The sequence below is a fragment of the Protomyctophum parallelum genome (genome assembly GCF_964188405.1).
Source record: "Protomyctophum parallelum genome assembly, chromosome: 17".
Lineage (NCBI taxonomy): Eukaryota > Metazoa > Chordata > Actinopteri > Myctophiformes > Myctophidae > Protomyctophum > Protomyctophum parallelum.
The window spans coordinates 23,215,954-23,243,641 of NC_139719.1; the positions used below are offsets into that span (position 1 = coordinate 23,215,954).

The following is a 27,688-nucleotide window of genomic DNA, read 5'->3' on the forward strand; positions in this document are numbered from 1 at the left end:
ACATACTGTAACTCAAAATCAAGACAGGGATTGGCTAAGTGACTAACAGGACACAGGTGGACCAAACTAATAATCACAGGTGAGACAAGACAGGTAACAGTAACCACAAAGGAAACCAGGAAACAAAATACTACAAAATAAAGAAGCACAACAGAACAGTAAAACACTAAACCAAACTAAAAACCAAGAAACACATGAAAATACAAAACATGTCACGGAACGTGACAGTACAGAAAGTGATAAAATTATGTTTTATGTCGCCACACCGACCATTTAATTAAGTGTACCTGCTTTTCACCTTAGCACCACTCACCTGAACTTAAGCCTCGCCCACAACTGTTGGTGAGGGGTTAGGGGAGGGGTTAGGGTTATGACATCACTTAAGTGGTGTATTTTAAATTGGGCCTTTTGACTCAAAGGCTTTCAGCTTTCAGGAAGAAAATCACACCTGGCGGTCTATTAGAGTAATATTAACTCCATGGACACATACAAAACAGAAAAAGTACAAAACTCACGGCACTCCATCTTTTAAGTAAGTTCCCCAGCACCTCCTCCCCCAAATAAGTACATTAATTGTGTTAAGAGTGGCCGAAGCACAGAGAAAACGCGGGAAAAAAATGTTCCGGGTTATTTAGCCTCTGATAAAATAAAGGTTAAACAACGACGACAGCGGTCATTACCTCCAATAATTGCCATTTGCTCACATCACTTGGAGAACACGCTGATGTTCCCCCAACATCTACATTTCTGCAGTATAGCCCCCCCAATGCAGCGGCGCAGCGACGGCAGTGGCATTGTCTATTCCCCCCCTGCCACTAGGGCGAAGTGCCTCTCAGACGCTGGGTAATGGGGCCGTTGTTCATTACTGAGCCTATATCACAGGGGTTAATTGAGTGAGCAGCCATGCGAGGCCCTCCTCTTCTGTTTGACATACACCGCAGGTGAAGCCATCCTGCATCTCAGCTCTTTTCTCTCTCAATCTATTTCGCTGTGTTTTATGGCCGTCTGGTAGCTACATGCAGAGTATCTGCTGCTGAAGAGCCATCCCTACTGGAAATCAATGCATTGTAATTTGGGCACTTTTGCTATGCAAGTGGGACTTGTTGCCATTGGCCGGTTTGCGATCGAATTATCCCGTGTTGTATTTGATGGGCAGTGGCCATAAATTCAAGTAATGTGTGTATTCCCCTTTCTGTTTTTAAATTGATTGTATAGTTAAGAGTAATTGTTAAGTACGCATATTGGCATTTCAGACTACTCTTATCCTCAAAAGGACTGAATGGTTAATGTTGAAACAATTCAGGTTCTGAAATAAACATGAACTTGAGCCACTACATTTTAACCCCCTTATAATGCTTGGTTAGTAGCTAAACAAATAGCTTACAGACTTTCAGAATGGCAACGACACAAGTATTTGGCCTCATAATGGCAGATAAAGAAAAATGACAATATTATAATGAATAAATAAATAAACATACAATCAAACACCACAAGACAAAAGGATATCATAATTTACAGCACATATAATCCAGTCTAGAGTTTGTCCGAAATTGATTTTTCAAGTCCGATAACGATTCCGATATTTTGGAGAACAGGAAGGTCGAACCGATTTCTTTTCTCTCTCTCAAACATTCTGATATCCATAATTAATGTAGAAAACCCTATACCCTAAACGGCATCTGATTCCACTGTCTGCTGTGTATGTGCCTTTTATTCTAGCCTGGCATATGTTTCATGTTTAGCCTCAATGTTAAGTACATGCACTGACTATTTAGTAGTGATTGAAATGTAATTTTGTTATACATAAAAAGAATCACTGGATAATTCACATCAACAATGTGCATACCAAAAAAACCGAATAAACCAAAAAGATCTGCCCCATCGGCTTCATCAGCGACCACCCCGATATGGTACAAAATGCGAGTGTACGACAGGAACAGGTGAAATATGCTCTCTGCACATGATAGAGTTTTAATTGAGCTCTTGGATGTCAAATTAACGAGACGCCACCATTCTGAGTCTGTGTGTGCCGCTTGATAGGGTGAAAAGTCGTCCAAACCATTTGTCATATATAAGCACGATAGAGGCACAATACTTAAGGGAACAAAGGAGACTCGCCTCCGTGGGGAGATGTTGGCTACAAATTCAGCCCAAACAGCCAGGACTCTGCCCTGTTATATATTACCTTTCAACTGTAAGGATCAGATAACTGCCTCGCCGGTGACTTTAAAAGCGCACCCAACTCCAGCCTGGGCGTGCTGCGTATAGCTGTAGCGCTTCACCGTCGTAATGACACAGATTACTCTTGTTTTGTGCAGCCGTATGGCGGAGTCATAACAGAGTGACAGACTGCGACAGAGTATTCTAAAGGGCTCGGTATACTTCGCTGAGCAAGGTGTCGCTCACCGAAAACGGTTGATCTACAAGCTCACAAGGCATCGCAGCAGCACGACCGTTTACAGTGCACGACGACGCCGGCACGCAACTAGGTGTAAATCCGTCGTAGCTATATCTCTGAAAGGATTTAAAGAGAGGCCCGCGGGCCGTAAATTATTTAGAGGTGATCACCGGACGTCCTCCTGAATGCTTGGTTTAGTATGACACTGCAACTCCGCCCGCGTCCCGTCGTAATGTTTTCACATTTACGGTGTTGAGTGGCATTATTAGTATTATAGGCCATAATCGGCTGTTTATTTTAATGAGCCCTCGGGGAGGGGGTTTCCCTGCTGGTGCACATGGAAGGGCCACTAATACTCAGCTTTACGGGGGGGATTCCTGAGAACCCTGACCTCCGTCAGTGAAATACGGGCCCTTGGCTGGAGCTCAAGTCCGTCTCTTAACTGGGGACCCGGACACATGAAATGGCTGTAATAAAACCAGGGCCCATAAATTCTCCTACTGGGGGAGGGCTGGTTGTCTGTGCTGTTATGTCAACACTGACCATAATTACAAGGTAATAAGGACATGCTCTAAGTGTTAAATCAATGGTGCTAACAAACTGTTATTTTTAAAGCTGGGATGTGATTGACTGCTGAAGTGCAGAATGGGATAGCCACAGGCGTGGTGTCGTATGGCTGTGAACTGAGTAGAACATGCCGATTGTATAAAAGACCTCCATCAATCATTATTGATCTCTCACTTACTGTAAAGTGGGGGCATTTTTACTGTATTTGTGTGTTATTTTTCTCTGAGTTTTGTGTGTTTGTATGCGCGTGAGTGAGTGAGTGCTGTGTGTGTGTGTGTGTGTGTGTGTGTGTGTGTGTGTGTGTGTGTGTGTGTGTGTGTGTGTGTGTGTGTGTGTGTGTGTGTGTGTGTGTGTGTGTGTGTGTGTGTGTGTGCGTGCGTGCGGGTGCGTGCGCTCGCGTGCATGTGTGCACACTCACGCATGTGTGTGTACTGTATGTACACTTGTTTGTGGCTGATGTGTACTATGGACGCACATGCATCCAACTGACAAAGTAAATAAATTAGGAAGCCCACAACTCATATGAATCCCATTAGTTCAAGGGAATTAATCTCGTAGCACGCCTCTCGCTGCTGCTGCTCGCACCCATGCTGAACTCGCCTTCCAGAGCGAGCTCGCTGGTACTGCTCAGCGCTCTGATACATGGGCTGGAAGCACGCGGCCAAATCCATCTTGTGTTTTCGCTCTGGCATTTCATTTCTGAGAAGCTTGCATTTTTCTAATGCACATTATGGCTTTACACTGACATCTGTGTGTGTGATGACAAAATACGACTGAGCTCTGCTATTTTCCTTTTCCTTTTTTTTGGTCTTGTTTTGGCGACATGGCGTACACTCCGATTTGTTTAACTTGATCCTAATGTTTGGATGTTTCACGGTTTTTACGCTGCTTTATGGTGATCTACATTTCAAACATAGCAGGTTGACATGCCACATTGTAAATTATGTAGAATTTACAATGGCGTTGTAACAGTGCAAAATTGACCCATGACAAGATATCAGCGTGACGGCGCTATCGTTGACACATGTAATGCTTGTATTCTGGCCCTCAATAATCCATAATGTCCTGCATTCCTTCTTTCTAATTTATGTAGCCAGAATCAAAATACATGGGCTCTACAGGTCAGCTGTCACATTCCTGAATTCCCATATGCACTCATGGGGAACTGCAGGATGGAGTGGGGAGAGATTTATGGCATAAACCCATCCAGGGTCCTTTAAACTCTGGCAAGGAGTGCTGCCACCTCTCTCTCTCTCTCTCTCTCTCTCTCTCTCTCTCTCTCCCTCTCTCCCTCTGCCGCCCCCCCCCCCCCCCCCCTCCATCTCCGCTCTCTCTGCTCTCCAGCCCTCTGTCCTCGCTGTCCAACCAAAACACAGAGAGGGGGAGACGGGCTAGCCAATCCCACGAGCTTCCTAAAGTAGACAGTCATGTAATATCTGTGTACTTCCGTTCAGTTCCAGCCCCTTTTCACAGTGGCAGAAACGGCTCATTGGAAGCAAATAGAACATGGACACCGCTGCCACCTTGTGGCGTTGGCTGGCAGCGTCCGTTGCATATATACAACAGGAGGTGTTTAGCAGATGACAGCCCACACACGCCAAAGGTTGATTTATGACGCTTGGCTCTAAATCAACAAGGGCTTCACTTGCACACCATTGACATTTTCAGTGTCGTGGAAAGCATGAACATTTCAAAATTTGATTTAGTCCGTCTTGAAGCCGTCAAATAATAATAATACAAAAAAAACGTATGATCAAGAAATCAGGCTCCTGACATATCTGAGGGGACCAGTAGGCCTCTGGATGAGGAACCTGGGACGATCTCCCATTAAGCCTGATTCCTACTTGCGCGGGTGTCGCACAGCGAAAATAGCTGATCTACATGCACACAACGCGTCGCGTTACGCTTGTAGATCTGCAATTCTTCGGCGAGCGACACCTGCACGCAGCTATAGCTAAGTATAACTCAGGCTTTTAGGGTCATATAAGCGGCTTCAGTCCATGACAGCCCAATGTGGCCACAGGTCACACCGCCTGAATGCAGGCCAAGAAAGGAGAAAGTGGGGAAAACAATCAGATGGAAAAGTCAAGTCAAGACAAAAGGGGGTGGGGGTCCCTTTATCCCTTTGTGTGAACTCAGTCTCTCCTCTCTCTTTCTGCTTTTCTCTGTCTCACACACACACACACACACACACACACACACACACACACACACACACACACACACACAGCCATTTAAAGACCCCCGGCTGCTATTGTGTCCATAGACACCAAGACGCTATAGACAGGCAAGACATCCTATTTACCACCCAAAGTAGAGAGAGAGGGGGGGGGGGAGTCTGGGGTGCAGGGTCACGCAGGAGGCAGCGGTCATTCCCCGGTCAACTACAGTAGGTCATTATTCAGCTCCAGCCAATAGTCCAGAACCGTGCCCAGCGTACCCCCCCCCCCCCTCGATCCATTCTGCTTAATTATTATAAACGAGGGGTGGCGTAAACAGCCATCATTACAGACACTCAGCAGCATACACAAATCCACTTTAAATTGCTATTAAGTTAAGGAGTCATCCGTAATCCCAGGCGGCCATTACAAAAGGAGCGAGTATGGGTTCTTCCTTTTTATTAAATCTCAGCCGTCCCTGAGATATTTTCAAACGTTCTCATGCTCCGTCATGTTTCCACTTTGAAGCCAATTCTCTGATTTAATTAAAAGGCCGCTCAGGAAAGAACGGACACTAAGTAGCCATTTCATTCTCTGATTGTGCAGAATTATCATTCATATCTCTAAATGGATAGGTTGGGTCCGGGGGCGGTGGTGTGGGGGGGTGGGGGTGAACACTCCTCAAATAAGTAACTTTACCACCAGTTTACGGTTTATTATCAAGACATTTGCCGAGCATTTGAAAATGTACCTGTGTGTGTGTGTGTGTGTGTGTGTGTGTGTGTGTGTGTGTGTGTGTGTGTGTGTGTGTGTGTGTGTGTGTGTGTGTGTGTGTGTGTGTGTGTGCACGCGTGCGCGCACGTGCCTCCGTGTGTGAGACAGAGAGCAGGGTTCCCTGTAACCTGATTGAGGGTTAAACCGATCAGGGGGTCCAGCCGAGCGGAGGTGTCCATGTTTCTTTGTTAGGCCGAGAGTAGTGGATGGGAGAACTGCAGAGCTGCAGTGCATGTGTCTGATGACTTTATGCAAGACAAGGAGAGAAAGAGTCAGAGAGAGAGAGAAAGAGAGATAGAGAGAGACAGAGAGGAAGAATGAGGAGAGGGCGTCGGGAGGAGAGACGGAAGAAGAAAGGGAGAGATAGGAAGAGATGAGGGGGCGGTTGGAGGGGAGAGGAAGGGAGGGAGGGAGGGAGGGAGGGAGAGATGGTAACACCCAGGCGGTGGGTTCAGCGGCAGGGCAATGAGAGACTTCCTGCTCTTCATCACGCCCAAGGCCTGCCTCAGTCAGCTGGTGGCCGAGGAGAGATGCCTCATGTGTCAGGCTTATTAGCACTCCCCCTGGTTTGTATGCATTTGGGAGCGTACATGCATGCATGCATGCGTGCATGCGTATCTGTGTGGTTGCGCACACACGTCTGCGTATGTGTGTTTAAGTGTGATAATATATAAGTATGTGTGCCACGAAAGCGCCGTATAGGTGACTTTTTGTGTCGGTGAAGTGCCGAAGTGTTGATTTAATTCTGAGAGTGTAAAAATGGGCCTGTGACGGTCAGGATTTTTGATTTCAGATTATGCAAAAAGTGGGGGGAAAAAAAGACACCCAGAATCTCAAATTGAGATAGGGGGGGGGGGGGGGGGGTCTGTCTTTGTCCTGGCGTGACGCAAAAGTGGTCTCTCCTGTCCGCCTGTGTTGGTCCTTGTCCCTCACAGCGACCCGGGCTCGGCCCCGACCCTCTCCCGCCTCTCCAGGCACGGTTGGCTGTCAATCCGTGCTGCGGCGTGGAACATGAGCGATGGGTCCCATCAGAGCGCCACCATTAGCCAGCCCCCTGAGTGGTAAATAAACGATCGCGCCGGTACACTGCAGGTGTTGCCATGGCAACGTGCTCCCGATGACGGCCCCGCCCACGCTGCCCCCCACCCGCTCTCGACGGAGGAGTCACCGGGAGGTCACAGAGTCGATGCTCTCCAGCCGCCACCGCGTGGCGCTGTTCTCTTCCCCGCCCCCACCCACCCCTGCCATCTCCCTGTCTGAGCTGGGGTTGGAATGCGAGCAGTGATTTGATCCGTGTTTCGGGCCAGGCCACTCCACTGCTGTCACGTACGTGTTGCTTCCCACAAATTAGGCGTGCAGACACAGAGCGCTGCATGCATCCTGGTCCAAGTCGTTAATGATATTACAGCCGGACATTGACCAGAGCCCCGGCTAGCCGCTGAGGGACACTTGGTTTGGGAACCCCAGAGAGAACTCCTTACAGTGTGAGATGTCTGTCTGTCTGTCTGTCTGTCTGTCTGTCTGTCTGTCTGTCTGTCTGTCTGTCTGTCTGTCTGTCTGTCTGTCTGTCTCTGTCAGTCTGTCTGTCTCTGTCTGTCTGTCTGTCTGTCTGTCTGTTTGTTGATGGGGATTTGGTTGTCATCGTTCATGTGGCCAGCTCTGCCAACTGTCTCGTCTTTGTTTTCACCTTCGAATTTCCCCCCACATCCTAAGATGAAAGAGGTCACAGCTGAACCGGCCTGGAGACAAGAAAGAAAGACAACAACAGACAAACACTGAGAAGGACACCGTAGACTTTCAAAAGCACAGCTTTTGTCATTTGAATAATTTACTCTCGGTGGCTGGCGCTTTGAATGTCCCTATTACAGCAGGTGTACTCTGGGTGAACCCGGCTTCAAGTGCGAGGGAGATGGACTCGTCGGCACGCCTGACAGACTTCCACCGCCATTGGCGCCCCACTCCCGTGATGTAGCAGTTGTATTAAAATGGCGGTGCTGATAATCCCAAAGACCTTTCTCGGGGAGAATTTGAGACCGACTGCACAGATGGGCCACGGAGATAAATAAAACTCTCTGTCAGTGCGTGGTTGGTGGAATAGTGCTGCGACGCCCCCAAGGGAGAGAAAAACTGTTTTCACTCTCTCTCTCTCTCTCTCTCTGATGCCTAACCCCCCCCACCCATCAGACCCCCCACCCGTCCGTCTGTCTCTCACTTCTTCCTCTGGTTTACACGTCCTCTCCACTGAGTACGGCAGCCAAAATTGTTTTCCACGATACAGCTCGTTCCTCTGCGGGACCACAGGGTGCTCAGTGCCAATACAGACTAGTGCTTTCCCACCATTAAAGTTACATTCCAACTCCATCATGATGCATGAGTGTACAGTATATATAAATATACAAAGTGTGTGTGTGTGTGTGTGTGTGTGTGTGTGTGTGTGTGTGTGTGTGTGTGTGTGTGTGTGTGTGTGTGCGTGTGCGTGTGCGTGTGTGTATAGTAGTGCGCCCCCCACTCAGTTATTACACTGGCCGGGGCACAGACCTTTAAAGAGAAAAACGAGACAAGAGAAAAAACAGGACAAGACTAGACAAGGACAACTGACATGGTCAACATATTATGTGTATACGCCGAAGGGTCTGAACTATATCTGAGCTGATCACTATGTGGGTGAATTGAAATCAATTTTTAAAGAATACAGAGATTAGTACATATTGTGTTCACTTGTATGTAGTGTGTGATATACGTTTAGTTTATTGATGTAATAGTGTTTCATGCTGCCTTTGGCGAGGTCACTCTTTAAAAAAAAGGGGGAAGAAATATATTTTTTTATATATATACTACATATATACTATATGCGAGAGTCTGAATTTGTCAGTCAAGCTTTCGTGGGACAGAACGTACGATAACGTACACGGCAGTCTCACGGGCCTGGATGGATGAGCTGCTTATCATGGTCTAAGTCGTATAACTCGACGTGCTCTGAGAACACTTGAGTGTGGCGGACCATCTCTCTCTGACTGGCCCATCCATCCTGGCTGTCCAGAGCAGCGCTCATTAACACAGCAGGCCTGCCTCTCATTCCTCTGGCGGGAGAGAGGGGTGTCAGAGGTCTATACATGACAGGAATATCCACTGACGACATGCCATCCGTCACACATGCCCATCCCTTACTGAAAGAAACTGTGAGTCACGCACATAAGCTACCATATCGTCTCACTGTCGGGGGGGAAGATCTCACATCGGCGTGTCCAAAACTGTTACTTTTCAGGATTCAAATGAAGAGAAAAGACCTGCTAAAAGTAGTAGATCCGCAAGCTCGAAACGTGCCGCTTTTGTGTGACGTTAGTATGACCACGTAAGGCGAAAAGTTAAGTTACAATATGGACATAAGAGGTTTCTACCCGACAGGACGATACACTGTATATGGTGTATGTGCATTATGAAAGATTACAGTCACTTACAGGCTATATAAATACTATATATGTGTATTTGTGTAGAGTCAGTGTGAGCCAATGTGTTTGTAAAACAATTAGGAACAAATTACACAGGCCTTATTAGAAACTGGACCACTACAATTCACGTTGTACACGTTCAGAGCTAAAGTAACACTCCAGATTTTACTGGGCAGGCCTCAAATTGTTCGTATGTGTCCATGTGTTGCTATGTAGCCGCAGTCGACAGAAGGAGACAAGCAGTCTTTGAAACATGACGTTAGCTCTGCTTTTAATCAGAACTTCTAGTCCCAGCTGGCGCTCTTCAATAAAAGATTACACACTTCTTTCAACGTGTCATCTGCGCTCATTACAGAATTTAATTTCCATATCACATTTTCACTTCAAATAAACTATTGTGCCAGTGCTTTTGAGAGGGCTTTGTGTTATTATGTGTGTACATTTGTGCATCCCTGCTGCACATGTCGACGTGCTTGTGTGCACTGTATGTATACTAGTATAGTCTATGTGCGTGCACACACACGCGCATGTGAACATGTGCGCAGTCAAGCAGCCGTTGGCTGGATACTCCTCTCGGAGCCGAGATGAAGCGTCCACACTCCCATTCTCAATCTGCCGTACAACTGAGTATAGAGACGAGTGGTGGGCCTCTTCCCCTCCATCAGGGTGGGAAAATGACTGTGGGCAGGTGCCTCCGCTCGTCTGCTCAGCTGGAACCCACCCCCCTGGTCGCTGGCCAAATATTGATCTGGTAGTTAGAGACCAACTGTTGTGATCAAATTATCATGCGGTGGCTGATGTAAGTCAATCACATAAATGCACGGAGCGCTTGAATGAACCCGGGCACGGTGGAAACAATTGAATGTGTGTGTGGCACTAGTCCGTTATAATGGGGTTTACAGAACATGTTGTATGGACAAGTCAAGGAATTTGTGACATTGTGTTGTCACTTGTCAGATAATTTATTTTCTTGCAAACCATGGGATTTTGTTTTGTCCATTATATATACAGTATATTAAGTGTAAAGGTGAGTCAAGTCATATTCTCCTATATGAAAAGACAAATATATTTTGAATGGGAACCAAAATCATAAACCTGTACAGATTTGTGATCCTATTCACTGAATAGAATCATCAACTTAAAAACAAAACAAAAAAATCAGATGAAGTCTACATTTGAACTATATTCAGTTTAAATGTATGGAACAAAAAGCATTATTTGAACATCAGTCCTGGTTCACACAAGGAAAATTTTATAGAAAATTATACTTCCATTTGGTAGAGTAAACTCAGCATTATTGTTCCTATTCGGATGGTTTCACTTCAGCAGAATCGTGTTCAGTACAATACAAAATACAAAATAACCGTACCTTCACCTTTGCCCCACTGTAATCTCTTTAAACAGATATCTGCATATGAATGCGACCTTATATAGCCGATGGTTTCCGAGACTGGCCGCGCTGTAACTCCTAGTCCAAGCTGCTCTGTGAAAGCTCATAGGCAGCGTGATTTTGTTTTTATGGTTGCTGGAGGTTAAACTGTAGGCAGTAGTAGTTTTAATCTCACACATTACCATTATGATAGTAATAATGTGTTTTTGACTATGATTTAATCGTGCATTTTACACTTCATTTATAGAAACGCTATTGTCAGATTGAGTGGAGCCTGCATGTGGTTCTGACCTCAGGGCAGAGAGAACCTCAGTCAGTCTCAGGCTACATACAGCCCATAGCATCATTTATATTACATTGAAATGGTTTATACAAGGACAGTTTTTTTTATTTTCCCCAATACTAGCCTACTCGGATCTCTTTTGTCCTAATTGTAATTCTATAATGTAATTTCATTTATTAAGCTTTACATTTATATAAGCAATAATTGTAACAAAATAATACGTTTTGTTGCATGCTGAATTTGTAGATTCGGCTTCTAACTCTCCTCGCCCTCTGTATCACAGTATCAGAGCTATTTTATTTCATTTTATTTAGTCACTCGGTGCGTTTATTTCATCTCATCAACTGTTCCATGAATATTTTAATGCTGTTGTGTGACCTTGACTTTTGTTTTTTTTCTCTTTTCATTTAGAAGTTTTTAGAAGCCCTGGGTTTAGTTTTCTACCTGCAGCTGTTAAAAAGAACAAATGTCATTGCTGCCTTGGCAGTGCTTTTAATTTACATATTTATTTTATTATCGTTAAGCAAATATAATAACTACGGTAATCAGTACACGGACGCCAGAGCCTATACTTCAGCCATTCATTTGTTGTGCAAACTCAGCCTATAGGAGTTACAGCCCTTCCTTTGTTCATCTTGGGTTTTTCAGGAGTACAACATCCATGGCTGGTGGGTCGGCGAGATCAGCGGCACCGTGGGGATCGTCCCCAAGGACTTCCTTCACCCCGCCTACATCCTCTGAGCTCCAACAGGTACCCAGGCACTCTCTTATCATCACCATTATGGACCATTACCGTGGCCCTAATACACAGAAACGGTCCCCCTGATGCTCATCCAGATTGCCATTGAGGTATATTCAGCCGTTGACCTGCCATTTATGGCATCTGGTGGCTGGAAGAAGTACTGCAAAAAAGCCATCCAAGAGGTGGAATTGGCAACGCTCGAGAATGAATATGTGTAACAAAAGCATGATTACAGCGTCAGTTGTCCTATTTAAGAAAATGATTCCCTAATACAGTTAGATAGGCACAGGCACAGCCTTGAATGAATGCTGAATTATTTATGCATGTTTCCCTGATAGCGTGTGCCTGTTTTCTCCCACAGAGTTGCCAGAGACACATCTGCCCTGCCCTGGACTTTAAGGCCGATAAGAGACAGACTTGTCAGATGTTTTATAGGCAGAGAAATATAATAGTCACTAAGAGTGTGTATTTTATAAACAAATACTACTACGCTCCTCGTTCAACTGTGTTGCTCACAGATTTTTTTTTTTCAATCATTTCTTTTCAACGAGTCACTGTTACAAAGTGTAAATTTGTTTTGGTTATTAATTCATATGACCTAATAATGCTTACATGAATGTCAATTAGATTAAATGTCATAATATATAAAATGTGTTACTGTACTGCAAAAGTGTACAGCAAATGATTTCCTATGTTCAGTTAATGCAGCTGTAGTTTCACCACTGGCACAGATCAAATAAACTGCTGTGTACAATGTGAAAAATGTTTCAAATGAAATTACATATTGTCTCATGTAAGATGACATTCCTGATGAGTGCAATAACATTCACTACTGTTGACGAGTTTATCAAATTAAATTCAGTGTTTTTCTAATCATTCCTAATCACAGGGTAGCAAGCATGCTCCAAGAAATGCCAGTGTCTGCAATTCAAAAGTACTGAAATAGACAAAACACATGCAAAAGACTGCTGTGAAAAGCAATTTATTTGAAATTAAATTAAAACCCAGTTTAACAGATGTGTAGTCTGCATGACGTAGTCTCCAGGGTTTGTCTCATTGCCCTTGTAGATCCCCATTAGAAAATACCATCTCTCTTTTCTCCTTCACATTTTAAATATTATTTTTTTTATAAAGAATGCCAACTCCCCTGTTTAACAAAAGGTGGACCTTTAAAATGCATTAAAAAAAAAGCAAGCCCCAGAATCAGTACAGTTGTGATTGACAGTGTAGACTACTAACTGGTTCAGAACAAATCAGTTTAAAATTGCTAGGCTGTCCATTAAAACAAAAGCATCCAAAGGCTCAGTTCCGTATGAAACAGCACTATAGAAATGTTTATCCCTTTTTAAAAAGCAGTGCATTCAACTAATGGAAAAACACCAGCATAATTAGCATGTCACAATATCGGAGTCAAACACCCAAGATGAGATTTGAACAGACAATTTAGGCTCGAGCATGAATACGTTCATCTCAGAGATGATGGTCTGGCTATCTGAACATGCATGAGTTTTTAGGTTTAAATGAAAAACACGTTTAATCCTGCACCTATGGTTTAAGGTGAAGATAACTGCTGTTCATGTCCACTGCCTCTCCTCTAAAAAACATGCATTTTTCTTCCCTGAACATGAGCAGAGCACAGAACTGGATAGAATATTCTGTCCTCACCCCACCCAATTGAAAGCATGCTTGTGTACGTAAGCACACCCTAGACAGGAACTACATAGTTATTTCTTATAAAGTAATTTATAAAATAATCTATTCATGTCATTATAGGTGAAAAGGTAATAGGATGGAAAATAAATCTGATATACTGAAAATACAAGCTTGTAGATCCATTTGATTATTTGAATAATTGAATTGTTTTCCCTGTTCTTCACTATAAAATGCTTAGCCATAGCTTGGGTAAAGATAATTTATATTTGCATATAAATGTATGTATGTATGTATGATGTATTGAAATGGCTTACATTTTCAAATACTATGTATGGTTAGGTTTTGTTGTGGCTATATAAATCCTTCCTAGGACACATACATATTTGTGAACCTGAGCGCCCTCTGCTGTTCAACTGTGTAGATTTGTGCTGCTGGATGTGTGCTTATGTATGTATTGGGCTTTTATTAAAAGAAACATGACATACCATTTTGAAAGATGTCAACTTGACTCCGAATTGGTAAAACACTTGTGTTAGACTGGTTCCTCTATATATTAAAACTACAGACTGATGAACTTCAAGCCACAAAATGATTAGACTTTAGGAATAAAACTTAAAATGTGCTGTGCATCATGTGCATGTGCAGCTGGGAACATGAGCCAATGTGTCTTTGGGTAACAGGACATCCCACTATTCATTGTTGAAGCTCAGTGAGTGTGAGCGCTCTAGTCTTCCACGCTCGACAGTGTCGTTTGACATTCAGCTTCCCCATCGTGGTTCTCCTCCTCTTCTACACACAGCGAGGACAACAAGGTAAGCTGCTCTGTGAGTTCACTGTCGGCTGATTCAGCCAAAGCGCTACACTCTATCACATCCAAGTCACTGCTTGTGATCAAATCCTTGCCATCTACAGACCCAGAGCACTCTGCTTCCACAGTTTTAGGCAAGCTGCCAACGTTGGTTGTGTACGCAATTTCACAATCCTCCCAGGTATCGGTCACCTCTGAATTGTGCTCTTTCTGCCCAGTGTCTCTGTTCATTTGGAAATCTAAAATGCCATTGTTGGAGACCTCTGCCTCTGGGCAGTGGATTATCTCTTCTGGAGTAGCCTCCTTGAAGTCGTTTGCCTGCTGCAAAGTTGTCTCTTCCTCGTCATGAATGTCACTGTCATCATCCTCGCTAACCTCACCAATATCGGACGATGAAGAAGAGTGGTTGTCCATGTCATTGTCGTCCTGCTCTCTGAGGTCAAACGCATCACCTTCCTGTTGAGCTTGGTCCGATGAAGCACTGGGTTCTCGGGTGGCGTTGCCAGCTTCGCCCCCCACCTCTTCACCAGCGTTCACATTGTGGTCTTGCTCGGGGCTGGGTTCAGGATTCAGTAGCAGTGTCTCGTTTGGACAGTCCAGTTTGCAACTCTCTTTTTCACCTGGATCCGTTAGTCCTTCTCTACTCGAAGTTTCCTCTTGACAATGGTCCTCTGGCACCTGGTCCTCTGGCACCTGGTCCACAGAGCCGCTAGCAAGTTCTAGCACAATAGCCTCCGAGATTACGTGTTCTACAAGTGTCTCCTCGGCAGTGAGATTTTCTACAACCTGTTCGGCAGGGATATGACCTTCTAGAATCTGTTCCTCAGAGATGACATATGGATCTTGAACCATCTCCTCGAAGATGACATGGGCTTTATGAACATCGTTGTTGTGGCTGCCATCTTCTAGAATGTCCTCAAAGCTAACATTATGTTCTAGAGTCTCTAGACCCTGTTCCGCATAGCTAATATTATGTTCTACAATGTCTGACTCTTTACTGTCATCATCTACAGCAGCTTCTCCAAGACCATTTATTTGACCAACTTCTTCCTGGGAGTCGAAATGAGGGACACTCATGCTGGGAACCGTCTCTTTGCCCGTGTGTGACATACTAGGACTCTCTGTTATTGTACAGTCCTCCTCAATCATGCTCTCCAAATCCTCACAGTTGGCCTCAAAGCCAGTCCCCATGGGTGAGTGCACCTCTACAGGAGTCTGTATTTGACATCCACGCTGTTCTACCGGGACGAGTCTCTCAGGGTCTTCCTCGCTGTCCCCCACAAAAAAGATCACAGATACTGGGCTGTGTCTCTCCACGACAGCCTCTAGGTGGTTGTCCTTCTGGAAGACTTTCAGGGAGGACGGCTCAGCGGGACAGAACTGTAATGCCACTGTGTCGGCATCATGGATCTCCAACAGGGCGTCGCTGTGGACAGGGTCACTGCAAGGGAGTAACTCAGGGTTGGACGTCTCTTTAGGTAGATGAGGAGCTGGACTGTGGAAGGAAAACAGACCACTGAATATTTACTGAACTCGTGCCATTATAGGTCCACTCAATTCAAAGTGTAAATGGAAATTGTAAATAGATTACCATCACATTTTTAACACCATTTATTGAAATAATTCAAACGAACCGAGCCCCAAGCTTAACAAAACAATTGACTCTGAAATATATGATATATATAATAAGTTAAAAAGAATATATATATATATGATCTTCCAGATGAGGACTTATAAATTCCAACTGGGAGCTGGTTAACTTATTCCTCAAAGTCTCCCTAAAAATCTACAGGTAACTAGTAGTATGGTATGTCTCATGGACGTACCTCTCCATGGACTCATAGCTAACTGTCAAAGTGGGCTCCTTGACGGAGTCGTCGTCCTCCTGAGCCTGAGCGTAGCCCTGGTTGGATGAGGCGTAGGTGAGGATGGCGTCCGTCACAGTGTATGGGGTGTGGCCCTGCACGCAGTCCAGGATGTGACCCACAGGCAGCTGGGTCTGTAGGAAGAGGTGGAGCTGGCTGTCTGACAGGCATACTATCGTGTGCAGCACTCTGTGGTGAAGTCAATACACACAAGACAGGTTTTTTTTTTGTTAAAATAGTCAGGAGACACGTAAAAATAAGCACACACACACATGATAAGGAGTCACATGACTCATGAGGTTTGTGTCACAACCAGTGTTGGGCAAGTTACTTTAAATAACTACTTATCATTGATAAGGCCCCATGTTCTCTTCAAGAAATATTTGAGAGAACAGTGAGGAAGCAGGGCCTCAAAATCACCCGAGACCCAAACCACATCCTGCATAAAAATATGAGTTGCTGCCGTTTGGAAAGAGTAACTAGTTATGTTACTAGTTAGTTACCGCAAAACGTAGTTGCGTTACAGTAATGCCTCCCAACACTGGTCACAACAACGATGTTGACAGCAGATTAAATGTGACATGTGATAATGGTTGTAGAGAAGGAACTGACTTGTCCAGAAAGATTTGAAGACCTTTCCTTCTCTTCTCCAAGAAGTCCTCGTTGCTGAAGGAGAAGAGCGACTTGCCAGGCAGATCTGGGACTGGTCTAGATGACATAATAATACAGTAGGAAACAGATTATAGATGCAGTATGTTATATACAATACACGCATGTAACCTGCGTAATATGTCGTGTTAATTGCCATGAACATTAAATGTACAGAAATGTGTGTTGACGGCATCAATGCATGTGTTTACATTCACTTTATCTTTTTAGCACGGGGTAGGGAGGTTCATCTCAGTATAGAACAAACACTTAAGCATGGGTTAACGACCGCTTCTTATTGTGCAGAATTACACACTTACACCAAGCCAGCATTCTTCTGCAGCTTCCTCTTGAGCCAGACAAACTCGCTGTAGCGCCGACGCACGCAAGAAGTCTTGGCCGTGAAGGCTTTACTGTTGGTCTGGGAGGAAAAGAAAGAACAAAGAGTGTGTTACTGCTGATGCATATTATGTCCTATGGCTATGCCTATGAATATAGAACCAAATACAATTTGAAATGTATCCAGTATTTAAAAAACACATTTGTCATTCTATGACCAATTTGGTCATTGGATTGGAAAGTATCACACGGTCAACTTGCATGATCTAAACATATATACAATTTGTTACCCTCAAAGCAGAGTTGCTAACTTGCTACAGCAAACTGTGACACCTTCCAAACATTGTTGTGCAACAAGCAACCTTTTGGGAAGCTATAATCAATTCCGAGTCACGTTGAAGGAGTCACATTGTAGCGCAGACGAACAAATTCCTTTCAGGGACAGATAAACGCGTTTTCTGCAACGTATTTGTCTGGATTACAATCAAACAACGAACCCGAATCCATCTCAGTTACAATGGAAGGGAAAAGTCAGGAAGTCACGATAGGTATGGAGATATACACTAGAATGTCTAGATGAAGAATAATACATGCCCTGCACTAGATACCTTTATTTAGACCAAAATCAATACACATTTCATTTCATGACTAAGCCAGAAACTGTAGTGCTCTGAGATGGATCTTAGATTTGATAAAAATGAAACCGCTTACTATGCTTGAGAAAGTACAATGTGAAGGAAAGTTGTAAATCAAAGCAATACACAACAACATATTTGGAAACTAAAATAAAAAACATGCTGAGACAGACACAAACAAGAATGGGAATATTGATGTTCTGTATGGCCTTTGCTCTCCAAAGGTCAAAACAGGGTTACCGGTTACGTTGAGATAGCAAGAGGCCACCAGAGCCACTGGCAGTGGTTTAGAAGGCCAACAGAACAGCAAAGAGTCACGTTGTGACTTGTCTGGTCTATGGTCTTGAACACTTAACTATAACTAGTAGATGTTAACTCTGAGTCTCTCATATCAAGCCGAATTGGAAAATAACTGAATTCCGGGAAACACCCTTTTAGGGGTCCACCCATAATTCATCGGTCATAACAACGAAGTAGAAATTGGACTTCAGTGAAAACTGACATGATCTGAATTTTATGGAAAAAATGGAAATCTCCAGAGTTTACCCTTCGTTTGTCACTGACCGGCTCATTGGACTGAGCAGCACATAACCTGCCTCATGCAAGTCCCATGGAAACTACATGAAAACAATAATGCTGAAATGTGGTCATGTGCTTAGCTAATTTCATGACTCACACCAAAACAGTGTCTAGGCAATGAGCCATACTGCTGCTGACACAGCAATCTCAACTATAGAAGACATTGTGTCAAACTCTGCCATAGAGGGAACCACAAAGACAGGGTCAGGAGTCAGACCCAAGGGTGGGTTGCTGAAAACATATTCACAGGCACAATGGCATGGCAGCTTTAACTGTTACGTGTCTTTTCCAGGTGCCATGAATGTAAATGAGACTAGTCTGTGTAGAATACCGCAGCCTTAAAACGTGGATGAAATCCTAGACCTCACCTGATTTGGCATTTTGTCTAATGTTAAAAATATATAACAATTTAAAAACATGGCAGGTTGCAGACTGACATAGTACAGCCAGCTAAAGCTTTGATTTGCAACAAATGCAACACAATTCCACTAAAAGCTGTGTGAAATACATCTTTGTAAGTCTGATGTTAGTAGAGGAAATGTTACTTACATGAAAAAATATCTTGTAATCCACATGTGAATTCCAAGAACCTTCATTCTGAACCCGGGGGTCTTGGACCCGCACGGCAATAAACTCCTGGAGAGAGAGAGGGGAAAAAAGTATAAATAAAGAGATTAATTCCTAAAACCAAACTATAAACAACAAGTGTGTGTGTGTGTGTGTATTAGCATTATATAAATCGCTGTGTGTATGTTTGTGTTACTGCTGATGGAATTACCATAAGGTAAATAATACACCTGTTTTAGTTAATTGTACCAATAACGGTAAGTCATTGTTAGTAATGCTAGGATTAGGATACAGTCACTGTCTTGAGAGCTAAATTACTGTGGAAGCATGTTACATGCCTCCTTTGCAATGTCCTTTGCTTTTAACCCCACCAATGTAGGCTTTCCTGTATGACTTCATTTATGTTAAATTCTCTGTAGACTGACTAGAGTGTGTGTATGTGAGCATGCATTTACAGACAAAACATTACAAGGCAGATATTTACATCTTCTTTGTGACTCTTGTTCATCCTATCGAAGCCGGGTGCGCTGGACAGGAAACATCTGCAAATCAATAAGATTAAATAATGCAATGATCTGAAGCTTAAACTATGTTTTATTATGTAATGCCATTGCCATGCCTGTGACTGACTCAATATATACCTTTTCTTAAAAGATAAACACTGGAAAAAAGAAGAACAAAAACTAATATTGACTCAGCAACTTCTGTGTATCTGCTGCCTCGGTTGCCTGGGAAATGTTATAAACGATATCTAAAGCAGATCATTCTTTTCCTGTCATTTTGTTCCAATTAAGAGGCAGTTTAATAGCAGAATGTATTATAGCCCAGTTAGACCCAGAGGCGGTGTTGTTTGGCAGTCTGTGATGCAAATGTTCTTCCTTGCAATCAAGATGATACAATTGTGAGTGACAATCCCCAACCCAAATGACAATGACATAACCCTCACGCTTCATTTAACTTTTACAGGCTTCTATTCAAAGGAATCCGTTTAGCTTGGCTCAGTACAAGTTGTACTGTAGCCTCTACATAGTACAGTTTGATTGCCCGACCTACACCAACTTACAAGAGGGTAGTAGTAGTACAAATAAATCCAAGGATGAGTGCTTAGCTTAGTTGAAACCACACTGCCTCCAACAAACCAAGCAGCTTCCAGGCAGGCGAAACCAAAACACTGATAAGGCTTCAATTGTTTACTTGCCAAAGTTACATGGCCTGACTATTAAGCTGATTTATACAGGCTGATTCAGCAGCCTGCCGCCACTGTAACAAACACGAGGGGCACAAACTGATAGAAACTGAAAGTATACCTGTCCAACCTTACTTCACAGATTATATTTATAAAGAAAACTTGGTGTCAAAGCTAGAATCTCGGTCTTCTCCTTGGCTTGGCTAAACAGCAAGAGCTGGCTTGCCTGCATGGCTACTGCTGCTGCATGGTCAAATTATTTTGACCTGTGTAACATACAAAAAAGGCAATATCAGATGGAGAACCGTGTAAAATCTGGACCTACTTTCATAAACCAGATGGTTGCTGTATCCAGACAGGTTCGATCGTTGTAAATAAACGGTCTGTAAATCCACCAGACTTTCCTTCCATTTTGCAAGTCAGGATGGTGTGACGTCATAATAAAAGGAACGTCCGTTTCCGGTATTACACTGAAGTCGGTGTCCTGTCGAATTATGTGACTCCACATAATCTGTTTTTGTTTATCCAAATTCTCCGTAAAATATGTTTCTTCTTAGCAGACTATAGTAGTAGTAGTAGCAATAGCCGCAGGCTAGCAGCAGCTATGGTATTTCAAACCCTTTTAAGGTCGAATGCGCAAACAGCGACCTCTGAAGTCACAGAATTTGATAGATCACCACAATGAGACTTGTATATCTACCATAGACTGTAAGAAAATCGGGTATCTACCCGATATATAACTATTATTGTGCAGTCAGTATTAATTAATCCCGAAATTATTAATAAAACGCCATTACTTTTACAGTTGGATATTTTTTTTTGCTGTAAGTAAAGTGATGAACTATAAAGCATCATAACAACGAATAATAATCTGTATCATTATGTAAATTAGAAAATAGTTATGTGCAGGCTCAAGGCAATTAACACGGTTTAGTGTTTACAGTTTGGCAGCACGAAGAGAGTAAAGTAGGCCTGCCTACAACAGGACCAAATGGAAACAATTAAGCCCTATGGCTTTTTGTGTTACATCCTTTTAACAATCATTGTAAATCGTAATTCTGTACTAATTGCAAACTGTTAATAAAGTATTATTCATTCAACAAATGAATCAACAGACGTGTACGGTGTACTGTACCCATAGATGGCGCAACCGAAGCAGCACTATTCCGGGTGTGGACTGTGGGTAATAGCCGGAAGGGAATGTGATGCTGCTTTGCTTGGTAATAAAAATAAAGTATATCCATATCAATAATCGTACTTGGTGAGGAGGGTCATGTTCTCTGACTTCTCCACATGCCAGGCCAGCTGGCCAAGAAGGTCTCAGTGATGCTAATATAATGTAGCGACTATAGCTACTTAATTCCCATCAAACCAAATTAAAGTAGTGCTATGAGGCTGCGGCTGCGCATGTCGGCATGCAGGAACACAAATCCAGAACTGTTAAGTTGGTTTATTGACAGAATGACAAGGTCCAAAATGTACTGAAGAAAAGGTTGATAAATGAAAACGTAGGTACCGGTAAAAGTAAACGGTCAACACTGTCAACAGAAAATATTGAGCCTAGAGATCGAGCTCACTCACTCCCATTCTCTCACTGAATGCCACTGTGCGCAGACACACACACAGCTGCCATAACTATAAGGTGATTAGCAGACACACAGCAGGAGTTCATCAATTTAGTAGGAAGTGAAACGTCAAAACCAAGCGTGGGAAAAACTAAACTAAAACTAAAATCAACAAATAAAATGGCTCCTACAGTTATTCAAGATTTTGTACAATATATATATATATAAATATATATATATTAACCCCCTGCCTTGACCCCCACTTTGTGAAGCAATGCCTGGCCTAAACAATAGCCTACTGTCATCTTCTTGACGCTAAAATGATAGGCATGCCGCCTACTCAGCAAAAGGTGAACAACATAACAATATAAAATGTAATTCTGACATTTCCTCATCTATCCATCCCTTCATTGTTTGTATTTAGTAGGCATGCACATTCATACATATAGGCCTATTGCTGATATATTTTACATTTGTATTTCATGCAGCTCCAAGTCTATTATTATTAGTGTGTAATTCTTATGTTATTGCTGCTATGACACTGTAGTTTATACCAACTTTTTTTAAATAATAGATTTGATAAGGAAACTGACATTCATTTGTGTTTATTTCACAAAACCATGATCACTACCCCATTCAGAAACACGCACGCACGCGCGTGTTGAATGTTGAAGTTCAATGTTGTTTATAAGACTTTCGATACATCGGTTATAACTTGTTTACTACAAATAACAAGTGAAGGTGATACAATTATGTACTTAAAAATGCCATTCCTTTATTATTACTTTTTGAAAAAGGAGTTCTCCCGTCCCAGATCCATTCCGGCTTTTAGTGAGTGCCCGCGAAGGCAGATCTGTATACCAAACACACGGCATCGCACTGCATGCTTGTAACCCTATCCAGTCCATCCAGGTGCTGTGAAATCTTCAATTTCGCGTTCAAGCGGGTTTTGTGCCGGGTTTTTTCTCTCATACCAGACGACGAAGGGGGCGGTGACGATACATTTAGCTTTTGTAAGACCATAGGTATTTATTTTCATATAAAGAAATCAGAACAACACATTTGTTTACATTTACCAGGCAGATATTTCTGTGTTATCATTTTCACATCCGGTTTATTTTTTTGCCAATTCATTTAGGTGAGTATCATTTGATCACCCCCTCCCTCCCTCCCACCAAACATGTGTTGTTTCGGTAACGCTAATAATGTTAACCGTTTGATTGAATGCCGCTGGCTAATATCAAGCATGGGACCGAAAGGCTTATTTGCGTCGAGTTGCACTTATATACGTAGTGGCACATTACTCACCACTTAACTTGCATCTGCATGCAAAAAGATCAGACATCAACATAATGTTATGCTGGCTAAATGCTAACGCAACATGGAGGAATGTGACTTTGTTTGTTCCCTTCGTTCGATCCACCCTTTGTCGTGGGGTCTTCTCCCATTACTTGTTATCCCGCGTCGTTGGACAATAACGCTATAATGAATAAATACTAACTTATTAACTGTTTGTTCCGTTAGTTTGCACAACGAGAATGCAACCGACTGATGAATGCTAAAATGCTTGGCTGGCAGTGGCAGCTGCTGATGTTTTGTTAAATCGTGTATTTCTCGCAACTTGCATTGCACACTACTCCACAGCCACCACCAGGTGTTGCAAGCTCTGTTTGCATCGTTTTGATGCAGGCAGAGGCGGATTCATACAATTGGAGTCCGCTCTGATGTCTGCCAGCCCAATATAGCCTTGTATCGATTAAGGAAATAGTAGCTCTATTATTACAATTCGTTTTCCTTTGGTGATAATAAGGACGGAAATGTATGCAAGATGTTGTTGCCATGGTCACGCTTCTCTCTCGAGATCTCGCGCCCATAGCCAGGACGTTTGTTATGTAACACTGGAACGCCCCCCCGCCCCCGAACCCGCGCCCGCGCCATTTAAACATTTTGGAGACATTTATTAATATACAGTAACAGGTGTCAGTACTCGGTAGTAGTAGCCTACATCCCATTATATTTTTAGCACCTGCAAAGAGAGACCCAATGAGTGTGTACCATACTCTAAGGTGTGTACACAGTACCCTAAGACGATGGCACATGTGTAACTTTTTGAGGCACTGTAGGTTTATAACAATATTGCTCTTGTCTGTCACAGAGACTGTATAAAAGTGGGACAAGTCACAAAATCTATACAGAAAACACATGACTGTACATAAAATAAATTGTTTTATCTGGCATATTTTCTGATCTATACTGCCTGAAGATGTTGCCCATTTATAGTTTGAAATAAATCCCATTCTTTCCCAATGCTGTTTTCTCCTCTCTACCTCATTGATTCCTGGTTGCTTCCATCATGCTACGATCTTGACGTTGACCAGAAACCTACTGGTCCCAAGGTCTACTCGACGAATATGAGCCTGACTACAGAATCCGCTAGCGATGCCCCCCCTGTAACGGAAGGTTTCATAATATATTATAATTATTTCCCAAAATATAACTTTCTGTGTTTAACTTGTCCTTGTTTGGTCGGTTGTTGCCTGACAATCAGTTACTTTGGCAGCGAAACAGCTGTGCAACAAAGCATTAATTAGCGTTTAATACTAGGCTCCTTCGGACCATAATTGTGTCATCTTCTGAGTTGTAACACCTGCAGTGCAGACATTAAAGAGCTTTGAGTTCACCGTCAGAGTGGATGTGTTCACGTATAGTAACCGTCTACTCCTTGACTCCTGTCTCAACAGAAGCAGCCCCCAGCCAGTCGGACAGCACGATGCCGGCTTCACCTGAGAAAGAAAAGAAGGCAGAAGATCCTGTGGTGCCAGCAGAACCAGTACCAGCAGCAACAGTACCACCAGCACCAGCAGTACCACCAGCAGTACCAGCAGCACCAGCAGCACCAGCAGCAGCAGCAGCAGCAGAGGAGGAGGAGGAGGAGGACGAATATGTGGTGGAGAAGGTCCTGAATCGACGAGTGGTCAAAGGGAGGGTGGAATACCTCCTCAAGTGGAAAGGCTTCTCTGAGTGAGTTTTATAATGACACGTCTTGCAGTGTTCAGGCTAGTTTATCTATTCTCAAGATATGGGTCGGGAGTTGGGACAACACGGGGGACAGTGAGATGGTAAAGGTGGGGTCACACATTAATAACGGAAAAAAGACAAATGTATGCCTCCTTTATTGTATTTGTTTTTGAAAAGCATAGCCTCTGAATGTATTTTATTTGTTGTTATTAATGTTCCTGCAACAGATTATAGCCTACATGTTTCCATTCCATGTTTGTTGATAAGGCATAATATTTTGTTGCCATGATCACGCTTCTCTCGCGCCTACTGTAGGACTAGGACAGTTGTGTACTTCATATTTAGTTATAGTACATGGAAAAACATGGCAACAAACAATACTAAAAGTATTGTGTTGTCCTTGTGATGCATCCGTCTAAAGTTACACGCATCCTTTCTTCTGCCTTTTTCCCATCACCTGCCACTTCATTCCATCTTTTAAAGCTGAAAGACCATTTAAAATATTTAACATGGAAAAAGTCCAGGTATTGTGTCGACAACGACAAGTGGCCAACTCAATCGATGCATGCAGTAATATAGATTCATATTCACTTAAACCGTGTGTATTTTTCGTCTCTCCAGAGAGGATAACACGTGGGAGCCTGAGGACAATTTGGACTGTCCAGACCTGATAGCAGAGTTCCTGCAGTCCCAGAAATCAGCCCACGAGGGCAAGAGGAAAGCAGCCTCCGACGGGGATGATAGTAAATCAAAGAAGAAAAAAGATGATGTGAGTCATATTACTTTGCTCTTTTTTAGTCTGTAAATGTTTGCTACTATATCAGTGGTTTTTAACTAAGGTCAAAGGGAACCATCAAACGCACCTCCCACCATGTCCTGTATGGAAATAATGGGATTGATGTGTGACATTGTACAAGCAGCCCTACGTTACCCTGGTTAACCACTCTCCCTTGAAATCACATTGCATTAGTCCTATGTTACTGTAGGGGAGAAAGCAGACGGCTCATTTGAGTACACATTTTCAGAAATGCCCAGACCACGAAGGACTGAGTGATTTTATTTTTGTTAGAAGGGACATCAGATAACCCCCAAGAAGACCAATAAATAACAAAAAGTGAAACTGAATATCATAGACCAGTCTCTCCAGTTCTTTTGTAAACATAAAATACATTTTCAGGTGGGTTGCCAATTTCAGCTGAAAAATTGTAGTGTTCCAGTTCCAATTTCTTCTGCTCATTTATTTGTTTATTTATTTGTCTTTGTATATCTGAAAATCTATTTTCTGTTTACTGAAGTGGTGGAGAGCCAGAGAGAACTGAACAAACGCTGTAGGTATTGGTATTACTATCAGAATATAGAGCTGTTTAACACTTATTTTAGGAAAGAATATCACTTGCACTGCATTTCTGATGGGATTGGGATCTTCATTGACTCAAAATTCTACCTTGTTTTTCAGAATGAGAAATTAAGGGGTTTCTCAAGAAGTCTGGATCCTGAGAGGATCATCGGGGCCACAGATTCCACAGGAGAACTCATGTTCCTCATGAAATGGTTTGCATTTTACTTTTAGCTGGTTTTAATTCCTGGCATCTATCAAGTTACATGTCAAGTGTATAAACGAGTTCAGCAATTATGTATTAAGTATAACACCTAATTACACACAGATCTATACTCTCTGTGAAATAAAATGTTATGTCTAAATACATTTCCGTCAGTTCAGTATGCGTGCGGTTTGTGTTGTCCTGTAGGAAAAATTCTGATGAAGCGGACCTTGTGCCATCCAAGGAGGCGAATGTGAAGTGTCCACAGGTGGTCATTTCGTTCTACGAGGAGCGACTCACTTGGCACTCATACAAGACCGAAGAAGAAAAGAAGGACGACAAGAACTAACCCAGGGCTCAGGGGAGAGGGGCTAGAGAGAAACGGTAGTTTTGAAAAACCTTAACATTGTAGTTTCACCAAGCGTTTAGGCAGAGGCAAGCAAGACAACATCGGAATTCTTTGTCTTTTTGGCTTACTCATCTGACTCAACTTTTATCTGCATATGATCATGTGTATACAGGAAGTCCGACATACCGTTAATCCGACCTACATGGCTGGTTAAGACTGAGGTTAGGGTTAGCGACCTACATGACCGGTTAAGACTGAGGTTAGGGTTAGCGACCTACGTGGCCGGTTAAGACTGAGGTTAGGGTTTGGGATAGTGTTAATAATCAGTCAGACTAACGGGAGGTCGGAAACAATGACATGTTACCGTGTATACTATAGGTTTACTTGAAGAAATCCTACTCTGTGGAAAATTAAATCATTAAACGCAGTGTTCATTTTCTGAATGTCTGTTGGATCATCATATGGATTACTGTAAGATCATTTTTATTCTCCAAAGTACTTGGTCCAGAGGTCCGAGTCATTTTACAAATTGCATTTTATTGTAGTAGAGACGTGTTTTCATTTATCACATTTGTGCCGTTTTGTATTTTTAAAGTGGTCAGATGGTTTGATGAACTATGATGCTCATCAGTTTTGTTGGTATGGTGTTTGACATCTATTCAATGATTCCATTTACTTTACTCTTTACAATCTTAGTGTTTTTCATAAACAGGTCTTGCTTGTCTGTTTTGGAAAATAAACAATTTTTTGTTAAGTGTTGTCTCATTCTTGTATTGCTTTATCAGACATCCATCATAAGTAGATTGGTGAGAGTGGTTTGGTTTGCATGATATTGGCAGTATCTGAGAGCTGCAGGCTCCCCACAAGAGGGCACGTACGGTACAGAGGCTCCTTCATTTGAATTATGCTTTGGATTATAAACACTGGGTTCCCAAACCACCATTATACCAACATAATTAACTCAACAAATCCTCTTGAGACGGCTGGCCAAGGCAAAAATATTTGGCTGTACACCAGCAAGGCCTGAACCACACAGCATTTAGATGTTGGGGTGTTTATTAACAATATATTATTTTAGCTACAGTGAGATGGTGTAGAATGTGTGAATTGTGGAAGAGAGACATGAGCTCAGCTTTAATATCGAATTGTTCTCAAGATGGTCATCTCTCAAAC

General features: G+C 42.9%; 3 protein-coding genes across 6 annotated transcripts in view; 2 read left to right on the top strand and 1 right to left on the bottom strand.

Moving 5' to 3' along the window:
• skap1 (src kinase associated phosphoprotein 1) overlaps window positions 1-12,580 on the top strand; it is a 48,211-nt gene extending 35,631 nt beyond the window's left edge. Inside the window, exons 13-14 of the mRNA XM_083786866.1 lie at window positions 11,669-11,771; window positions 12,124-12,580. Coding sequence (XP_083642992.1) covers window positions 11,669-11,761 — 93 coding nt within the window. The 3' untranslated portion in view covers window positions 11,762-11,771; window positions 12,124-12,580. The remainder of the gene's footprint in view (window positions 1-11,668; window positions 11,772-12,123) is intronic.
• A 148-nt stretch (window positions 12,581-12,728) lies between these two features.
• Window positions 12,729-22,958, bottom strand: snx11 (sorting nexin 11; the record flags this gene model as incomplete). 3 transcript variants are annotated; one of them, XM_083786863.1, is made up of 7 exons in its annotated part: window positions 12,729-15,718; window positions 16,050-16,277; window positions 16,701-16,796; window positions 17,057-17,157; window positions 18,839-18,925; window positions 19,341-19,398; window positions 22,924-22,958. In XM_083786863.1, the coding sequence occupies 7 exons, from the start codon at window positions 22,956-22,958 to the stop codon at window positions 14,140-14,142; spliced, it is 2,184 nt and encodes a 727-aa protein (XP_083642989.1). In that variant the 3' UTR covers window positions 12,729-14,139. The 3 variants fall into 3 exon arrangements, with proteins under 3 accessions (XP_083642989.1, XP_083642991.1, XP_083642990.1); XM_083786865.1 differs by having other exon boundaries at window positions 22,916-22,940; XM_083786864.1 differs by lacking the exon at window positions 22,924-22,958 and adding an exon at window positions 20,368-20,460.
• cbx1b (chromobox homolog 1b (HP1 beta homolog Drosophila)) lies at window positions 22,435-27,229 on the top strand. Of its 2 annotated transcripts, XR_014570539.1 has the most exons (7): window positions 22,435-22,745; window positions 23,986-24,067; window positions 24,349-24,628; window positions 25,247-25,394; window positions 26,082-26,176; window positions 26,374-26,736; window positions 26,775-27,229. XR_014570539.1 is itself a non-coding variant. In XM_083786867.1 (6 exons), exons 2-6 carry the CDS (start codon window positions 24,019-24,021, stop codon window positions 26,513-26,515), a joined length of 714 nt encoding a protein of 237 aa, XP_083642993.1. In that variant the 5' UTR covers window positions 22,435-22,745; window positions 23,986-24,018; the 3' UTR covers window positions 26,516-27,229. The 2 variants fall into 2 exon arrangements, 1 of the variants encoding a protein (XP_083642993.1); XM_083786867.1 differs by having other exon boundaries at window positions 26,374-27,229.
• Window positions 27,230-27,688: the final 459 nt, after the last annotated feature.